This window comes from Cylas formicarius, unplaced genomic scaffold, assembly GCF_029955315.1.
Source record: "Cylas formicarius isolate icCylForm1 unplaced genomic scaffold, icCylForm1.1 PGA_scaffold_1__22_contigs__length_36826433, whole genome shotgun sequence".
NCBI lineage: Eukaryota > Metazoa > Arthropoda > Insecta > Coleoptera > Brentidae > Cylas > Cylas formicarius.
Genome location: NW_026844264.1, coordinates 5,793,803 through 5,810,289, shown reverse-complemented (window position 1 = coordinate 5,810,289; position 16,487 = coordinate 5,793,803). Strand labels below are relative to the sequence as shown.

The 16,487-nt window shown below is 32.5% G+C and overlaps 2 protein-coding genes across 18 annotated transcripts in view; one reads left to right on the top strand and one right to left on the bottom strand.

Moving 5' to 3' along the window:
• The window catches only part of LOC132697310 (coiled-coil domain-containing protein AGAP005037), a 402,124-nt gene that overhangs the window by 76,199 nt on the left and 309,438 nt on the right, over positions 1–16,487 (bottom strand). The window lies entirely within an intron of this gene.
• LOC132696512 (neuronal pentraxin-2-like) overlaps positions 1–16,487 on the top strand; it is a 29,051-nt gene that overhangs the window by 7,728 nt on the left and 4,836 nt on the right. For all 3 annotated transcript variants that reach the window (XM_060661375.1, XM_060661377.1, XM_060661376.1), the window contains exons 2-4: positions 3,963–4,154; positions 4,207–4,312; positions 11,352–11,557. In XM_060661375.1, the coding sequence (XP_060517358.1) occupies positions 3,963–4,154; positions 4,207–4,312; positions 11,352–11,557 (504 nt within the window). The remainder of the gene's footprint in view (positions 1–3,962; positions 4,155–4,206; positions 4,313–11,351; positions 11,558–16,487) is intronic.

Genomic DNA, 16,487 nt, shown 5'->3' with positions numbered 1-16,487 from the left:
TTTGGTATTTAATTAAATACAAGTATTTTAATTAACAGTATACGGATACAATCTAACTGTCGTCTGGAAGCCTGCTTGCCGCATAACGAAGGCTTAACGCGATAAAAAAAAACGATCGCAATTACGACCGGAATTTTGCAAACGTTTCCTTTCCTGTACCTACGACAAACGCGAAATTGTCAAGCACGATCACATGCGTTACGCGGAATCTTTTTTTTTCAAATCTACTTTCATCGATGTAACCGCGACGGCTTCTGGACTAATTAAAGGCTTTCGAGGCAAAACACACGACAAGCAATTGGTTTTACCCGACAAGCTAGAGTGAATGGGACATGGATTTGAGAACACTAAAAAGAAGCATGCCCACATAAGATGTGAACTATCTATTTGAAATGCTAATAGAAAATTGTTATAAATGAGCTTCCGAATCTGTCCATCTGGGGATTTTTTCAAAAGTGACTATTCTCTATATGTTAACTCTAGAGGGCAAAAATATTATATTCCTTGGAGAGGTTTATTCCCTCCTCGCTGCTTAGTTCACTGTTCTTGCGCACTGGTTCGGAGGCTTTTCATAAAGAGCATTAAAACTATATGTTTTGCTTGTATGCACTCTCGAATTTCATATGGGATCATAATTAAAAAAAAGAAGTGCACTCTCAAGATGCATGCCATGGTACTCTGAGCATCTCTATATATATAGTTCCTTTTGTATATTATTTGCTGCTGATTACGTGCGTTAAGTCTTTTTAACAACTCTGTATTATCTTTAACAGGGCAGAACTCGGTATCCCTGTACTCAAGTCAACTCTTTTGAAAGGGATTAGCATACCAATTTTTATCTAGCGGCATAGTTATGGTTGAAAACAGAAAGAAATTAAAACTAAATGTAGTCAAATTCTTAGAACATAAATGACTTTGTACTATTTTTTTAAATGTGCAATTTTATTCTACCAGGTGTTCTTTATATTTTTTGTAATGTGGTGAATGTTTAATCACATTACAACCGGAACAAAACGTATCCAACAAATAGTCCTTATGAAGGAAGTAAGCTATGCGATAAAAGTCAGCTATGACTTTGAAATCCTAAAATGCATCAAAAAAGTCAAACTCGAAATAAAACTTAAAAATCCACTAGAACTGAAATGAAAAAATTCATATTAAGAACACGTGGCATCCTAGATTGTACAGGTGGGGTGAGAAATATTAAAAAGCAAATGGCGGAAATTATTTTTAAGTTTCTAGAACCACCACCAAGGGCCGTAATTGCATCCTTGAATTGAATTAATGTAAGTCCTATGCATATATGCATATTTTTTTCGATTTTTGACCCACCCCACCTTGTCTGTGGAGACTTTTTTTAATCCCTATATGTGACTTGATTTTCAGGTATTCTTTTTTATGCTTGCTAGGATTATTAGACCAAGTGATACCTCAGTTTCGTTTCCAAGTTACTATTCTTCCAAAGTAACAAAATAATAATAATTTCTCTAGGGTTTGTATAAACTATAAGATATATTTCATAGGATACTGAATTTCTAATAACGTTCTACAAAATGATTAAATACAACTTAACTTAAAATAGTCCATTTTTAAACGACAGTTTGGTGGCAAAACAGTTCTATTAAAAGTTGATACAATTTTTAAGTGACAGTTGTAAACAAACATATTCAACTCTATAAAATGAGATTAAAGCTGCACTATAAAAATATTACAAAATGTTTGTATAGTGCATTGTATTCTTTATATAAGACTGTTATTATGAGCACACATTTTATCATTTAGTAGTTTAAGAAATCCTTTTATATCATAGCGAAGAATATTGGACTAAACTGCATTGTAAGCGTATTATAATATAAATTTTGGGTTGTGCATTTAAAACGTGGACACTCTCCAACGAATTATATCGGTTTTAAAAATGACAGAGCCAGTACGGTGTAAAACATATTTTATAAAATCGTTTGCAAACTTCGGAGAGCGCAAATTTTGATGTGCCGCAAATTTTACTAATTGACTGTATTGGCAATAAAATGAAGAGCTCCAATTTTGATTGTTTTATGAAATATTAAAAAATGTATATATGTATATATTTTTCACTTAAAGTTCTTTTTCAGATATTAATAGGTTAATACTGCATACGAGAATTCATTCACTGCATAAATCGCCAAAGATGGCCAGATTTATTTTGATAAGAATTAAAACTTTCATAACAGCTCATAATAATTTAATAGCAATTAAAGCATTCGAAAATCGGCCTGAGCCGAGGCTAAGTACTTAATTAGGCTGTACTTTTAAAATTACTAAAATCCAAGGGAATGATTATAGATATCGACGACTGTGTATTTTAAATGTCATGTCACAAGCATGAAAATACCTACGATATCCATATCCATCGTTTGCTCTATGCGATATCTTCCATATTTTTTCCGCACGTAAATAATAAAATAAAATTCGACGAAACTGAGTGTTTTTGCATTATCATCTATGTATAATATACCAGTTAAATAGCACATGCGACATTCCTTACATTGAAATTATTATTGATGGATGCAAAATATTCAACAACGCCTTATTGTTTAAGTCAAGAGATCTTATAGTCCTTATAAATTCAGGAGAATACAATAGAATAATTAAATTACATTCAATGCAATATGTAGGAAATTATTAAACTTCAATCAAAATCTGACATACAAATAAAAAATAAAAAAATAAATATTAAGTAACCGAACCACCCTCTATAAACTTTACGCCTTAAATAAATGTGTAAAGAACAAAATACGTAAAATTTTCTTCCAAGTATGCAATTTTTAGGTCAAGTTGACAACCATGCTTGAAAAAGTTTAAGAAGGTGTACCAACGCGCCCTCTACAGGCGGTGGTGGGATAAGATATGGCATATCATCTGATATCATTGCATTATTCGGTTGTTTAACGTCGTTTGGTTGGGTGCCAGATTTGGGACATCCATATCAATACCATTATTGTCTGGTTTGTCTTGTGTGATTGAAGGAGTGATGTTTTGAAGCTGATATTTTTTCTTACAAGCTCTTTTTAAATTGCCACTAGGTTTATTAATTTTTTCCACTGAGAGTTCATTACAATAGCTGTTGCTTAAACTAAATTTCTCATTCCACAAATTTAAATATCTTGGTGCCAATATGTTAGTTTACGTTCACTTTATCCTATAAAGCATTTATAAAGGTCTTAGTATGGTATCCGAAGTTAAGTTGTTTATAATTGAGGGCAATTATTTTACAACATGAAACAACTTTAAGTTGGTTTAAATGGTTGAGTAACTACTTTATAATGCTGTTGCTAGTACATGGCATATTATAAAGCCAATGCAATAGGTATACAGGTCTTATAAAATTCGATTTTTGAAACTGTATAAGCTTGCTTATAAAGTATTATATCTTTTTAAAAGAAATTTGTGCATAATGCGTTATATGACATATTGGACAACCCACTATAAAATCACTTGATACAACTATTTTTGTTGAAAAAAAAACAAAACAATCGCAGCAAAAGGCATCACAAAAGTAACCAGTTCTGAATACAACGCTATCCGACTGTTATAGGACACATTTAAGAATTCAATTTTGCTAGTTATGTTAATAATTTTCCAATATCTGGAATTTGGAAACTGGTCTAACTTTTTTCCCTACCATATTTTCAATTATAGTAATCATTTGGTTATATTCAGCACTAGATTAAAATCGGAAACTATTTATTGAACAATAAACAGCAAAAAAATATAAGATTCCAAAAGTATGTAGTCCATTAATCTTACGGTGGCATAGTGCGGTTTACAAATTAAGGTGCTGATCTTTACTTATATATTAATTTGGCGCTAAATATTAAAAATGTCATAATTGAAAAGATGACTTACTCAACGGAGGGAAATAACGAACTAACCACAATATTTTATGAAACATGGCAATCGAATATGAATACGTTCGTTTTCAGGGAAACGTCATGAAGCCAAATATTTTCGTTTGGTTGGTGTTCAAGTGGACGCTGCTGTTGATGAAGACGCTAGGTACTTCGGTTGTTTCTTCGTACGTAGAAAACTCACTCGATTTCCCTTCAAAGGAGAGCGGAAATCATTTGAAGGATTACGTGACCGTTGTTTCTTTAACGCAGAAAGGTTATATCCAGGTAGGGCTTGATGTTGTTTAAAATCGACTTAAATTTTAATGAATGGTTTTAGTTTTTGAAATATGATATTGAAGTGCCGGAGATGAACGAGTATACTTTCTGCTTGTGGTTTCGAAGCAGTAACTTAAGCTACAGTCATCCGTTACTGTCCTATTCGAGTAAGTATTTCAAGTAAGCATTTAAATAGCGCCGCTTCCGGTATCCCACAAAGTCCAATCAATTAATTGTATTTATTAATGTCATTCAGTAGAGATCTTCATATCAGTTTTGCCTTCAAAAGTGTATTTGTTTTAGTTGTTCCATGCATGAATTTCATTACTTAAACCGTTTTTTGACTATATTTTGACACACAAGTCCATATATTTGGATATAATTACTAATAATAAATAATAATTGTAACAATAATATCAATAATAATAATAATCAAAGCATTTTATCAGAGATTATTCATAGCTAACCTGTTAGGTATACAAAGCATAATTATAAATAATAAGGTTTACAAATAAAAAAATAATAACACAAACATACCTCTTATATTTATTTACCAGAGACAACATGCACACACATACACACATACACACACACACACACACACACACACACACACACACACGCAGGCACGCACACGCACACACACAGGAGAGATAACTCATTTACAACCCTTAAATTTGCAGTATGTTGCCTGTACCTCACAGTAAGTTTTTCACGCAAACGCCAAGGTGTATTAGTAGTGGTGTAAAAAAATTTGTAAATAACGTCGTAATAGTCAATAACAGACAAGACGAGACTCTCGTACAGCTTGTGACTTTAAATTTCATTATACTTATATTTTTTTACAATGTTCTAAGAGCTGAATATGATCTATTGAGTAAAAAAAGAGACTTTTGATATTTTGTTCAGTTCACTATTTATTCCAAAGCTCCCTCAGTTGTGTTAAAGGTCTTGATGATCTCAGCATTAGAATTTTAGAATCACGTTCTGAACGCGGTTAGTAACTACAACTGTATCAAATCCACAAAAAGTGAGCTTTGCGTGATGGAGCATATGAAATGCTTTTGAAAAGTCAAGAAATATCAGACCCGCTGATAGCCAAAGACGTAGTCATTTAGTTTGTTACATCGAGGAGAGCAGAGGTGCCCCTTTCTGAATCTCGACTGCAAGTGTGAGACAACAAAATCATTTAATTCGGGTTTTCATGTGGATCGCTTACTTTTGGTTTATGGGTTTAATGAACGAAATTTTAAATGAAGACGGAAAGTAGCCACCATGAGGTGAGATAATTAAGGAAGAACTGAATATTTAATCGTCTGGGCCCTAATTTCATAACTTACTTAAGCATTAGACTTTAAAGAATCAATAACTTTACTGACCTATTGAATGGATCCTAAACGCAAAGAAAACATTACATTTCCTGCTAAGATTTCCTAATATATATATATATATATATATATATATATATATATATATATATATATATATATATATATATATATATATATATATATATATATATATATATATATATATATATATATATATATATATATATATATATATATATATATATATATATATATATATATATATATATATATATATATATATATATATATATATATATATATATATATATATATATATATATATATATATATATATATATATATATATATATATATATATATATATATATATATATATATATATATATATATATATATGCCAAGATGCCAAGTGAGATTTTGGCGAAACGTCTGCAGGATTCCAGTCGGATGCAGGATTTGCAGGATTTATATATATATATATATATATATATATATATATATATATATATATATATATATATATATATATAAATCCCACTGGCACTTGGCATCTTCAATGCTCTTCGGCTCTTCGAACACTCGGAGCGCGAGCATTGAAGATGCCAAGTGAGATTTTGGCGAAACGTCTGCAGGATTCCAGTCGGAGTTATCCGTGAATCAATACGTGATAATATATATATATATATGTATATATATATATATATATATATATATATATATATATATATATATATATATATATATATATATATATATATATATATATATATATATATATATATATATATATATATATATATATATATATATATATATATATATATATATATATATATATATATATATATATATATAATTTGTCAAAGATTGTATTGGCATATCGCACTTCATTTTATTTTTAATTTAAATTTTAAAATAATTTTATTTGAGCATGACCCTCTAGTTGCTTAATGCTGATGGGCATTAAGTAATATTCCCAATTGATGGTTCTTCCAGTCTTGTCTTTTTCAATTTGTATTATTCGAATTAAAACTCAAAATTAATGAGTTGTTTTTGGTAACACCGGCTGAGATAAAAACCTCTACAGCAAATTTTAAAATTCATGTTTCTGTTTGAATTTTCTCTTAAGAAAGCAATTTATTATAAGTGTTAAATATTTTTGACCTTCATCAAGCAATATTGTTAAGATGAAGTACACAGAATTGCACAAAAATGTAAGGAAACCTATTAACATCTTTTGAGATATTGAAAATGGCCATCTCACCCGCTGAACTATCTCCTAACTACAGTTCCTTATTTTTATTTTATTTATAATGATTTTTAAATTCAAAGAAGTCCACCATACTGAACTATGGTTTATAACTTTTTAATTTTTAATCCGATTTTCATGATTTTTTTACCAGTTAGTGAATCAAAATGTTGATTTTTGTCATTTCTTCAAAACAGCCATTGCAAAAACTAAGGAGGATAATTTGGTTTACAAACTGTTTACTGAAATCTGTTAGGTATTTTCTCCTTTTACTTTCTTTTTTATGTATTATGTTTGTTTTTGTATCACAGCATTATCTCAGTCCTTAATGACATGATAATTTTACTCTGGTTTTTGGAAAATGCACATTTATGTTGTCACTTAAAAATCATCGACGGTGGCTAAGTATGCGATTGTTGTGACAGAATATTTTACAGTGAGTCGTCGTGGTATTACCAAAGTTTAACAAAGTTTGGTAAACTCTTTAGGTCATCACTTTATTAGGCACTCGTGGCTTGTGACTCAAATACTGTTTACCACACTTGTTGTATATTACTTCATTATGAGAGAGTTTTCATTTTTCGCAATAAGCCCTAAATAAATTTCAAGTTTTTATAGTAAATGTATCTCTTAAAAGTTCTGATAATAATTCAAAAAACAACAATTTGAAAAGCAGCCAGGGCGTTTTACTTTTGTATATAATTTAAAAATTTAAATTATCTGACGGTAAATGAGTCACGAGTTTATTTGGCACGAGTGAAGCAAGTGCTTAATAAACGAGTTCGTACAAAGGCCTGACCACTTTTTTCCATATTATGATAAATACCGCGTGTGATTGCGATTTATTGACAAACTGCTTTTCTTACGTCGGAACAATTATTTCCGTTATTACAATTCCCATTAAAAGTCGGAAATTTCATACCCCACGAATTAGCGTTTTCTGCTACACACGCGTATCGTAAAACTGGAAGGAAATTAAAATAAATATTTTCGCCGTTGCACTCTTTATCGTGCCAGATTAATAGCAAAAATCAAATTTATCGTTAATTTAAATCAGGCCTCGCGACGTTTTCCGAATAGTTGAGCGCAATTCTGTAATTTTCTTGTTAATTTATTCAACGTTAATGCGGGACAATATGTTGTGACATTACGTACTTATATAGGCACGCTGTCACGCTGAAACTAGATCAATCAGCGGTTGCGAAATAGTACGTGGCGTTTCACGCATCTGTGGGCAAAGCTACGCTTAACATTTTTTTCAAGAAAGTTTTTAATGCCAATGTTAATACTACTGTTTACGGCACGTTGCAAAAGAATAAATTACCGCGTCTGCGAGGTGCCTATTAAATAGGAAATTAATCGCTTAGATCTTCCAACAGGTATTAAAATTCTTTAAGGATTTTACTTCCACATTGATTCTACAACACAGCAAAATATCTAGCTTCTACATCTTCTTATTCTTCTCTGTCTTACTAAAGTTCCTATTCCTGAAAGCCTCAACATAAATTCAGATATAGTAAATTCCGAGATTCTGGAACCACACCTTCTCATCTTATTTGAAAAATGCTTACTTGGAACATATTTTTGTTGCGACGGTCAAATTTATTAACAAATGTCAGGAACAGCTATGGGTTCTCCATTATCACCAGTCATCGCAAACATATTTATGGAAGGGTTTGACACTTTCCATCCAAAACCAAAACCATGGAGACTCTACCGTTGATGATGCTTTTGTTATTTAGCCTCGTGGTCAAGAAGCCCTTTGAGATTTTCTTGACCATTTAAACTCTATACACCCTAACATACGTTTTACCATTGATTTAAACATTAATCATAATCTTCGATTCTTAGATCTTCAAACCTTAACGCATTGTCACAGCTGGTCCAAAAGTCATCGGTAAGCAACTATTTGGTTACAGAGCTGTAAAAGTATACTTCACCACAACCTTCCAAAAAAAAAATAAGTCTGGAAGCAATCCCACCTCCGTTCAAACCTCCTTACCTCGCATTCAAAATATCACTGACCACGTATCAAACGTTCTTAACAAACATAATGTTAAAACCAAGATAAAATTCCGTTTTTACAGCATTCTTTTCTTTTATTTTCACCAGTTTAGAAATTAGTATTACAACAAAAGCCAGAAGATATATAACAATGGTTGAATGTTCATTGTTCTGTGTTGAAATCATTACACATGTGTTCATGATTAAACGATATTATTTATGGATTTTTATCTTTCGATTTTCGATGAACCTTGTCAAGTATGTACCGAAGAGTTTTAATTTTCTTCTTGGGCACAAATGTTCCTTAATACGGCGGAACACCTTCGATCGGTTCTATCAAATTTATTTATTCAGGGGCTACTTTGGTTGATTTCTTTCCAAACCAAACCAAACCACATACGTAATTTATTTTTCATAAAGTACCTATTACGGCGGATTAATGATAAATAAATGCAGGTAACTAAAATCTGATTTGTGGGAAATGATTTTATTATTTCATAAAAATCAATATAGCTTAATTATTTTGTCGTCACGCAACGTATTTAATTTCTATTCCCATCCATCATGTTTTATGATATCGTTTCTTACTCTTTCCCTTAGTGAAATGTGCACAGATCTCTTAATTGCATCCGTTTTAACTGACTCAACTCCTTCCTTGTGTTTATTGGAAATTCTCCAGTTTTCTGAACCATACACAATGGTGCTTTTAACAATTTCCTCGTAGATATTAAATTTCCGTTTCTTGATAATTTCTTTGTTCCTGGGTATTCCATTCAGAGGTCCCATTAGTTCCTTGACTGTTCTGGCGGTGTCGAATCTAATGCCCAGATATTCATATTCCGGACAAAGAAGGATATTTTGGGGATTGTTCAGTTGAAAGTGTCCTTCCCTCATTTTTTCTTGGCTAAGTTGACTGTCAAGCCCCATTCTCTATTAGCTTTGGAATTATTAAATCATCTTTATCACCGCCTATTGTGACTTGGTCTATGGCGAACTGAAGATTAAATAAACATCTAGCTTTAATTTCTATTCCAATACCCTGGACCTTTCTTTTCCAGCTTTTAACGCCATCGCTATGTATATTTCAAAAAGTGTGGGACCCTAATTCTTGACTTTGGTTCCCTATGTAGTTCATTAATTTTGCTGTCCGTAGTTTTGGTAACAAGTGTCGTATGCTTTTCCAAATTTCCGCCAATTTCCACACACAACTGGTTCTGGTTTGTACATGACTTTCTTGCATTTGCGCTTGATGTTGATGTAAAAAGTATGACTTTCCTGCTCTGAAACCACATTGTTTTTGAGATAGCTCAAAAACTCTGCAATATGGTCTGTTCATTGTGCTTGCACTCGAGATGCCCTTATAGTGATTACCGTCCATTCACGCATTTATCAATTATAACTGTTAAACTAAAAAGCTTCCGAGTTCCATATTTCGGGATTATCTATTTCAAGGTTCATAGCAGCTTTTCTTACCGGATCCGGTATCAGGTATCTCAACTTCCTCTTCTTGTACATTAAGTGTCTTGGAGACAGTTATCTATTCTTATCTAGCTTCCTGAAGTAGATCTTTGTAGTGTTTTAACCATTGTTCGGGTTTAATCACTTGAATGTTCAGCACTGACCGACTTTGCTTGATATGAATTTCCATACGCATTTTCTTTCTGCTATACAGCTATTAATTTCTCATGGCTTGTTTCTTGCTCTGTTAATTTGCACATTTAGCTGCGTTTTTATGACTTCCGACTCTTGTTCATTTTTTGTAGTTAGCCATTTCAGACATTTTTGTGTGAACCATCGAACCCACAACTTGAGTTGTAGAAAGCCATGTGCTGGAAACTAGTTGTCGGACAACTTTGTCGAACAACTCGAAAGGTCTTCTAAATCGACCTCTCTATATATGTCATTAATTTCTGATATTCTAGCTGCTAATAGTAATGGTCAAGAAATAGAATTAGAGTCAGCTAAAAGAGTATTGTTCAATGACAAATTACTTTAAACATTAGCTAATTCATCAGCGGTCATTTTAATAGCACTTAAAGCAATTAAGACAGGATTCTTTGAGTAATATTCCCATAAGTATCCCCAAAAATCCAGCGATGTAGATTTTCCTTTCAACCTTCAAACAAATTTATAGCATAGATAAAATTGTTTTCGTTAAACCAGTGGCGCCCGTAAGACCGTTTTGATTCAATGAAATACTTAAAAAGGTGGTACGATAATGGTTTATTGCAATTTTGTTAATAAATATTCTGGCTAATTATAAACTAATTGACGTACCACTTTTTATTATTTAAATTAGTTAAAACTGTCTCACAGTGGCTACTGATGAAACAAAAACAACTTTATGCTATAAATTTGTTTTTAAGTTTCACCAATACCTACTAGGTTTGAAAGCAAAATATAGTAGAGATTTAAAAAAAAAACGAACTATTTTTTTTACTTATTTTCATCTGCTGAATACGCTGTTAAAGTTTCTCTTTTATAATTCGGATGACCCTGTATATTTATAACAAAAGCGGTGCCTTATGTAACATGTGCGAAACAATAGGCAGCTGGTAATACGCATTGGATGTGACATTACTCATTTTTAATTGTAAAATTCTTATTTATTTCCAATAGGACACGAGGAGGAACGTTTAATACGCATCTGGATATCGCCGCACGGCAAAGACATAAATCTGGAAATTCTGCAGGTTCCCGTGTTCAAGATCGCATATCAGTTTGCGGAAAACAAGTGGTACCACGTATGTCAATCGTGGTCGTCCATCGACGGCTCGTGGAATGCGATAGTAAATAAGGAAATATACAATGGATTCTCCGGCGAGGTATTTAGTCATTCAGACAATAATGCAATTGTTACCGCACTCCAAATGTGAAAACACGTAAAAAGAGCTTTTAACTACACGACGCAATAATATTCAAAGGCGAGTCCGTGATGTAGAAATGATAGCTTCGTCTTTTATTTGAATTTTGCTTTCAAGAAAATTTACCTAGACATTCCTCATTCTCATAAATTTTGCTGAACATTTACTCCAAGTTTACGCCACGTGCTTGACAACTTCTTAGAGCTTGTAATGTGCGCAAATAATTTAATTATTTTAATTTCGAGACTTCTGCAGCACAATAATTAAGAAAAAAAATTTTTTTCGCAATTGAAAATTTTGAACTGTTTGAACATTTTTCGATACTTAAGGTATTGTTATCAGGTGACGGATATTTATAAGAAATTCTAGCTTCGATAAGTTTTTTAATAGCCTTATAAGAAACCATCGGTGTTATAAGTTTTGTAAGACGCCCAAGAATTATCAATACCTTTCCAAAGAAACTTATACTATTTACAAATCTTCTGGATTCCTCATATGTCTGTTCTTTATAAATCAAACTTGCTGACGTTTCGCCAAAGGTTAACTGAAACTGTTACTTAGAAATCCTGGATAAGATCTGAAGAAGCCAAGAAGGCAATTGACGTCAGGAAGTTCGACTCAATATCGACCGACGCAGGAGGAATCCTGAAGATTTGTAAATAGTAAATAGCAATACATTTTAAGTTTCGTAATATTTCCATTACTTTATCTGCAAAACTTTTGGTGTTGTTATGTTGCTTAAAAGTTTTGCAGAGGTTTTTGAAAAGTGAAGTTGAAAATGCATAACTGACATTAAAAATTAAAAAGAAGTTTTTAATTTTAATTAGTTGTTTTTTTTTAATGCTGTTACGAAAGTGTTTATAAACATCTTTTTGGTAACTTATAAAATTATAACTATGAACTGTTCCAAAATCGCATTAGGTTTATTTGGAAGACCAACATTGCTATAGGACACCTAGATAAGTTTTATAAAATTCTCCAGGGAGTTTAATAGTATTTGAATATAATTTTTAAAAATGGAACCTTAAACACAGAACCTTTTATGTGACAGTCAATTTTAAGTTTTTTCGAATAGAATAAATCCCTTAATAAAAAAGAAAAAATATCTCATTTTAGGCAAATATTCCCAAAATTTGAAAACATATTTCGTCAAAAATATACGGGTAAAAATGATATGCAGGTAAAATATAAAATGATTCGGTTAATTGTTCCTGTTAAAATGAAACGCCGTAGCCGTAGGAAACATTAAGAAGTCATAACATTTCCCAAAACATTTCCGTAATAATGCTAATCATGTCAACTATAGAGCAAATGGAAAATACAATGACAAACAGATGATATATAAAAATATGAAGCGAAAATGGAACGTTTTTTGTTTGTTTGTAGGTTGCGAAATTTATAATATAATATATTTAGGTTTTATGGCATTACTATATAAAATGTCTTCATAGTTTAAAGGCAACGACAACCTCTTAGTTGCAAATAAATGGGGAGTAAAAGTTTTAAATAGAACTACAATTTAAGGGTTTTAATGATTTTATAAGGGTAATGAAAACATTTGGCGAACATTGGACAGGTTCTCAGGTTTTATAAAATAGGTCATTGAAACGTAGTCTTCACCAATATGAAACAAATAAATATTAGTTAGAATGGCATGTACATTGCAAAGACTTTCAAAATAGGATGGAAAAGTAGGGCGCATTTTAAAAATTAGAAAGAAGAACAGCGGAAAAAATGAAAGAACGAACAAGTGAAAAACGAGGTGTATAAAAGCACATGGAAGTTCATTTTTCCTTTAAAATTTATGTTAGCTGAAAATGCTCATAGCTCTACAAAATTTTTATTAGAAAAAAATATTGCAAAGATAACTTGATATTATATAAATCACCTCCGGCTGAAACAAAATTGTCCTAAAACTTTTCTCGAATTGTATTTAGCTTTAGCAATTATATTTAGTGGGAATAATTTTTGTTTTGGGAATCCTTCTCCTCGCCACTGACTATCTAACTGCTGTGTATCTTCCATTCTGAATTCAGAAAGCAGCTTGTCATCCCTAAAACGGATATTGCCTGAATAAGTTTTCTTACACATATTTTTGTACGCTTTTTGTTTTTATTTGTTTATTTTTTTGCCGAATATATATCAGAACCGTCGCCTTGCTAAGGCTAAGTACACGTACACTTTTCTTAGCAAACGAACTTGCCACAATAAATTTTAAAACAATTTAGAATACAGTGTAGATAAGCCGGCAATTCGACCACGACCTTCGATAGTAGCTAATTAATTGTAGCTGGTATTTCTATTTTATACTTGTATTGTGTGGTTCATTGGTTGGTTTATAATTTATCAAAGTCATAAGCACCCGAGGCTAATCCAAAATACAAATATGCAAAATGTCCCTTGAATTATAAATTTCTCCAGTAGATTGAATTGAAATTACATATTACATGGTATCTTTTTTGCATGAAATTGAGGTCTTCTGGTACCAACTTTTATGGTACGTGACAGAAACCCAAGTCATTAACCAAAATGTCTTGGGCGGATCCATAGGCAATGTTCAAGTCTTCCGCTATCTGTCAGATGATTAATTTGCGATTACCGACCAACATTTTTGTTACTTTCGGCGACTTTTGAACCGCTCGTGCCACTGATAAACGATAGAATCGTGACCGATTCACTTTTCCAACATTTCCGATGTTCGCGCACCCTTAAAACCGTTTTTAATGCAAAATTTAATATAAGTTCGTTGTTGCAAATTGAAATCCATTTTTATAAAATTGTAAAAAAGCGCCAACACCTACAGAGATAGATGTATTCTTGGCTAGGTAACTTTTGCAAATCTAAAGCCACGACGCTAAGATTTCGAGGGATTCTCAACAACACATGTACCAACTTAACACAAACAAAGAACTGAAGTCAGAACAATGGTTGTGCCACAGTGGTTATTCCGGGAACTTTTTAATTAAGGCATTATGATGTCCAGTCCCAATGACGACATCAGTGCTGTTGAGTACCGCAAGTTATTTGCAAATGGATGCGAGGCTTATACATACCCGCGTGGCATAGGGTGGCAACTTCTACGATCTCACTGCGCGATCCGCTTAATCCGAGTTTTCGCAAAACCAAATTTGCAATGGAAGAACTCTCTCTAATCCCGCATATTTGGCCCGCCATGGTGTAGCGTAGAGGCTTTGTGGGAAAGTTTGCTCATCAAACTTTGTCGGTGGCCTCTTTAAAAACGGAGCTCGGAACTTTTGCAATTAACCGTGCAACTTTCTCGCGAGTAGGAAGTTGTATTTCGCGAATCTTTTGCCAACCGTTTCCGCCGGATGTACGATAAAACAATGAGCCGATCATTTGCATCGTTTTGAAAAAAAGACGATTCTGAAACTATTTGTTACACAAAATTCGAAAAACACATGTTTGTGCTTATGAAAATAATAATAATAATAATAATAATAATAATAATAATGAGGGACGCTCACTATCACCTCCCATTTTCTGCATGGCGCTTTTCCCGCTATCAAATGAATTGAACACTACCAATAGAGGATAGATTCCAGACAAGAAAAAGCGGCCGTTTAACAATCTTTTTTACATTGACGACCTAAAATTATATGCAAAGAATGACAAAGAACTAGAAGACCTTTTTATGACTGTCTAAGTATTTAGTGACGATATACGGATGCAATTTGGTTTGGACAAGTGCGCCAAAATAACAGTAGAACGAGGAAAAACAGCAAAAACTGGCTGAGCATACTTACCACTTGACAATAGGGATCTCAAACTACTTAAGGGAAAAAAAGATGATAGGCTTGTAGAGTTAATAAATTACAACAAATGGAGAGGAAAGAAAAATATACACTTATGAAAAAAGGCCAAAAACTAACAAAACAATATAGAAACACATCTATAAGTGAAATGAAGGGAACCACGGCAGCCCAGAAAGCGAAAAGGCTCAGACAACGATGCAGGAGGAAAATTAAGGAGGAAACAGAACAAAGATGTAAAAACAAAGAAATGCACGTACAGTATGCCAGAGCAGTTGATAAAGATGATATGGACAAGAAGCAGACATTCAGATAGCTGACAACAGGAATATTAAAGGGAGAAACAGAACCTTTAATGGTCGATGCTCAATACCAGGCCATTTCAATCAACTATATCAGAAACAAAATATTCAAAGAAAAAGTAGACGCAAGATGCAGATTTTGCAGACTTGGTAAACAGGCTGCCAAGTCCTAGCAAGGAAAGAAAATCTTGAACTTCACAATAAAGTATGCTTAACACTACATGACAATATCTGTAAACACTACGGTATAGAGGTAGAGGACGCTTGGTACAAACACAAACCCAAAAACGTTGAAGCCAATGGGGAAGTCACAATAATGTGGGACACGGAAGTACAAACCGACAGGACTGTGGTGGCAAATAAACTAGACATTATAATTAAGGACCAGACATGCCTATTTTTCGACGTTGGCATAAGATCAGACGCCACAATAAAAGAGAAGGAATCCGAAAAGTATAAAAAAAGACACATTTAAATTAGACACATGAGTGAAAATTAATATTTAAAGTAAAACCTGAATTATTTTGAAACACATATCTAATGCCTCTCTCAACGTGAACGTAATAAACACATAATATTTGTGGTTCTGTTAAAATATTAGGTTTTACATAGGTTTACAGGATTTGGACATAACTGCTCTTATGACTTATGACGCTTAATATTTGTGGTTCCGTTAAAATATCTCTCTGGTTATGTCATAAATAGATGTAGCTTAGCAACCTCGATTCCAAAGAAGAGCAGTGAGCCTTAAAATTCATGTTTTTATTTATGAATATTCCAGGAAACTTTACATCATATACTGACAGCAAATCTTCACTA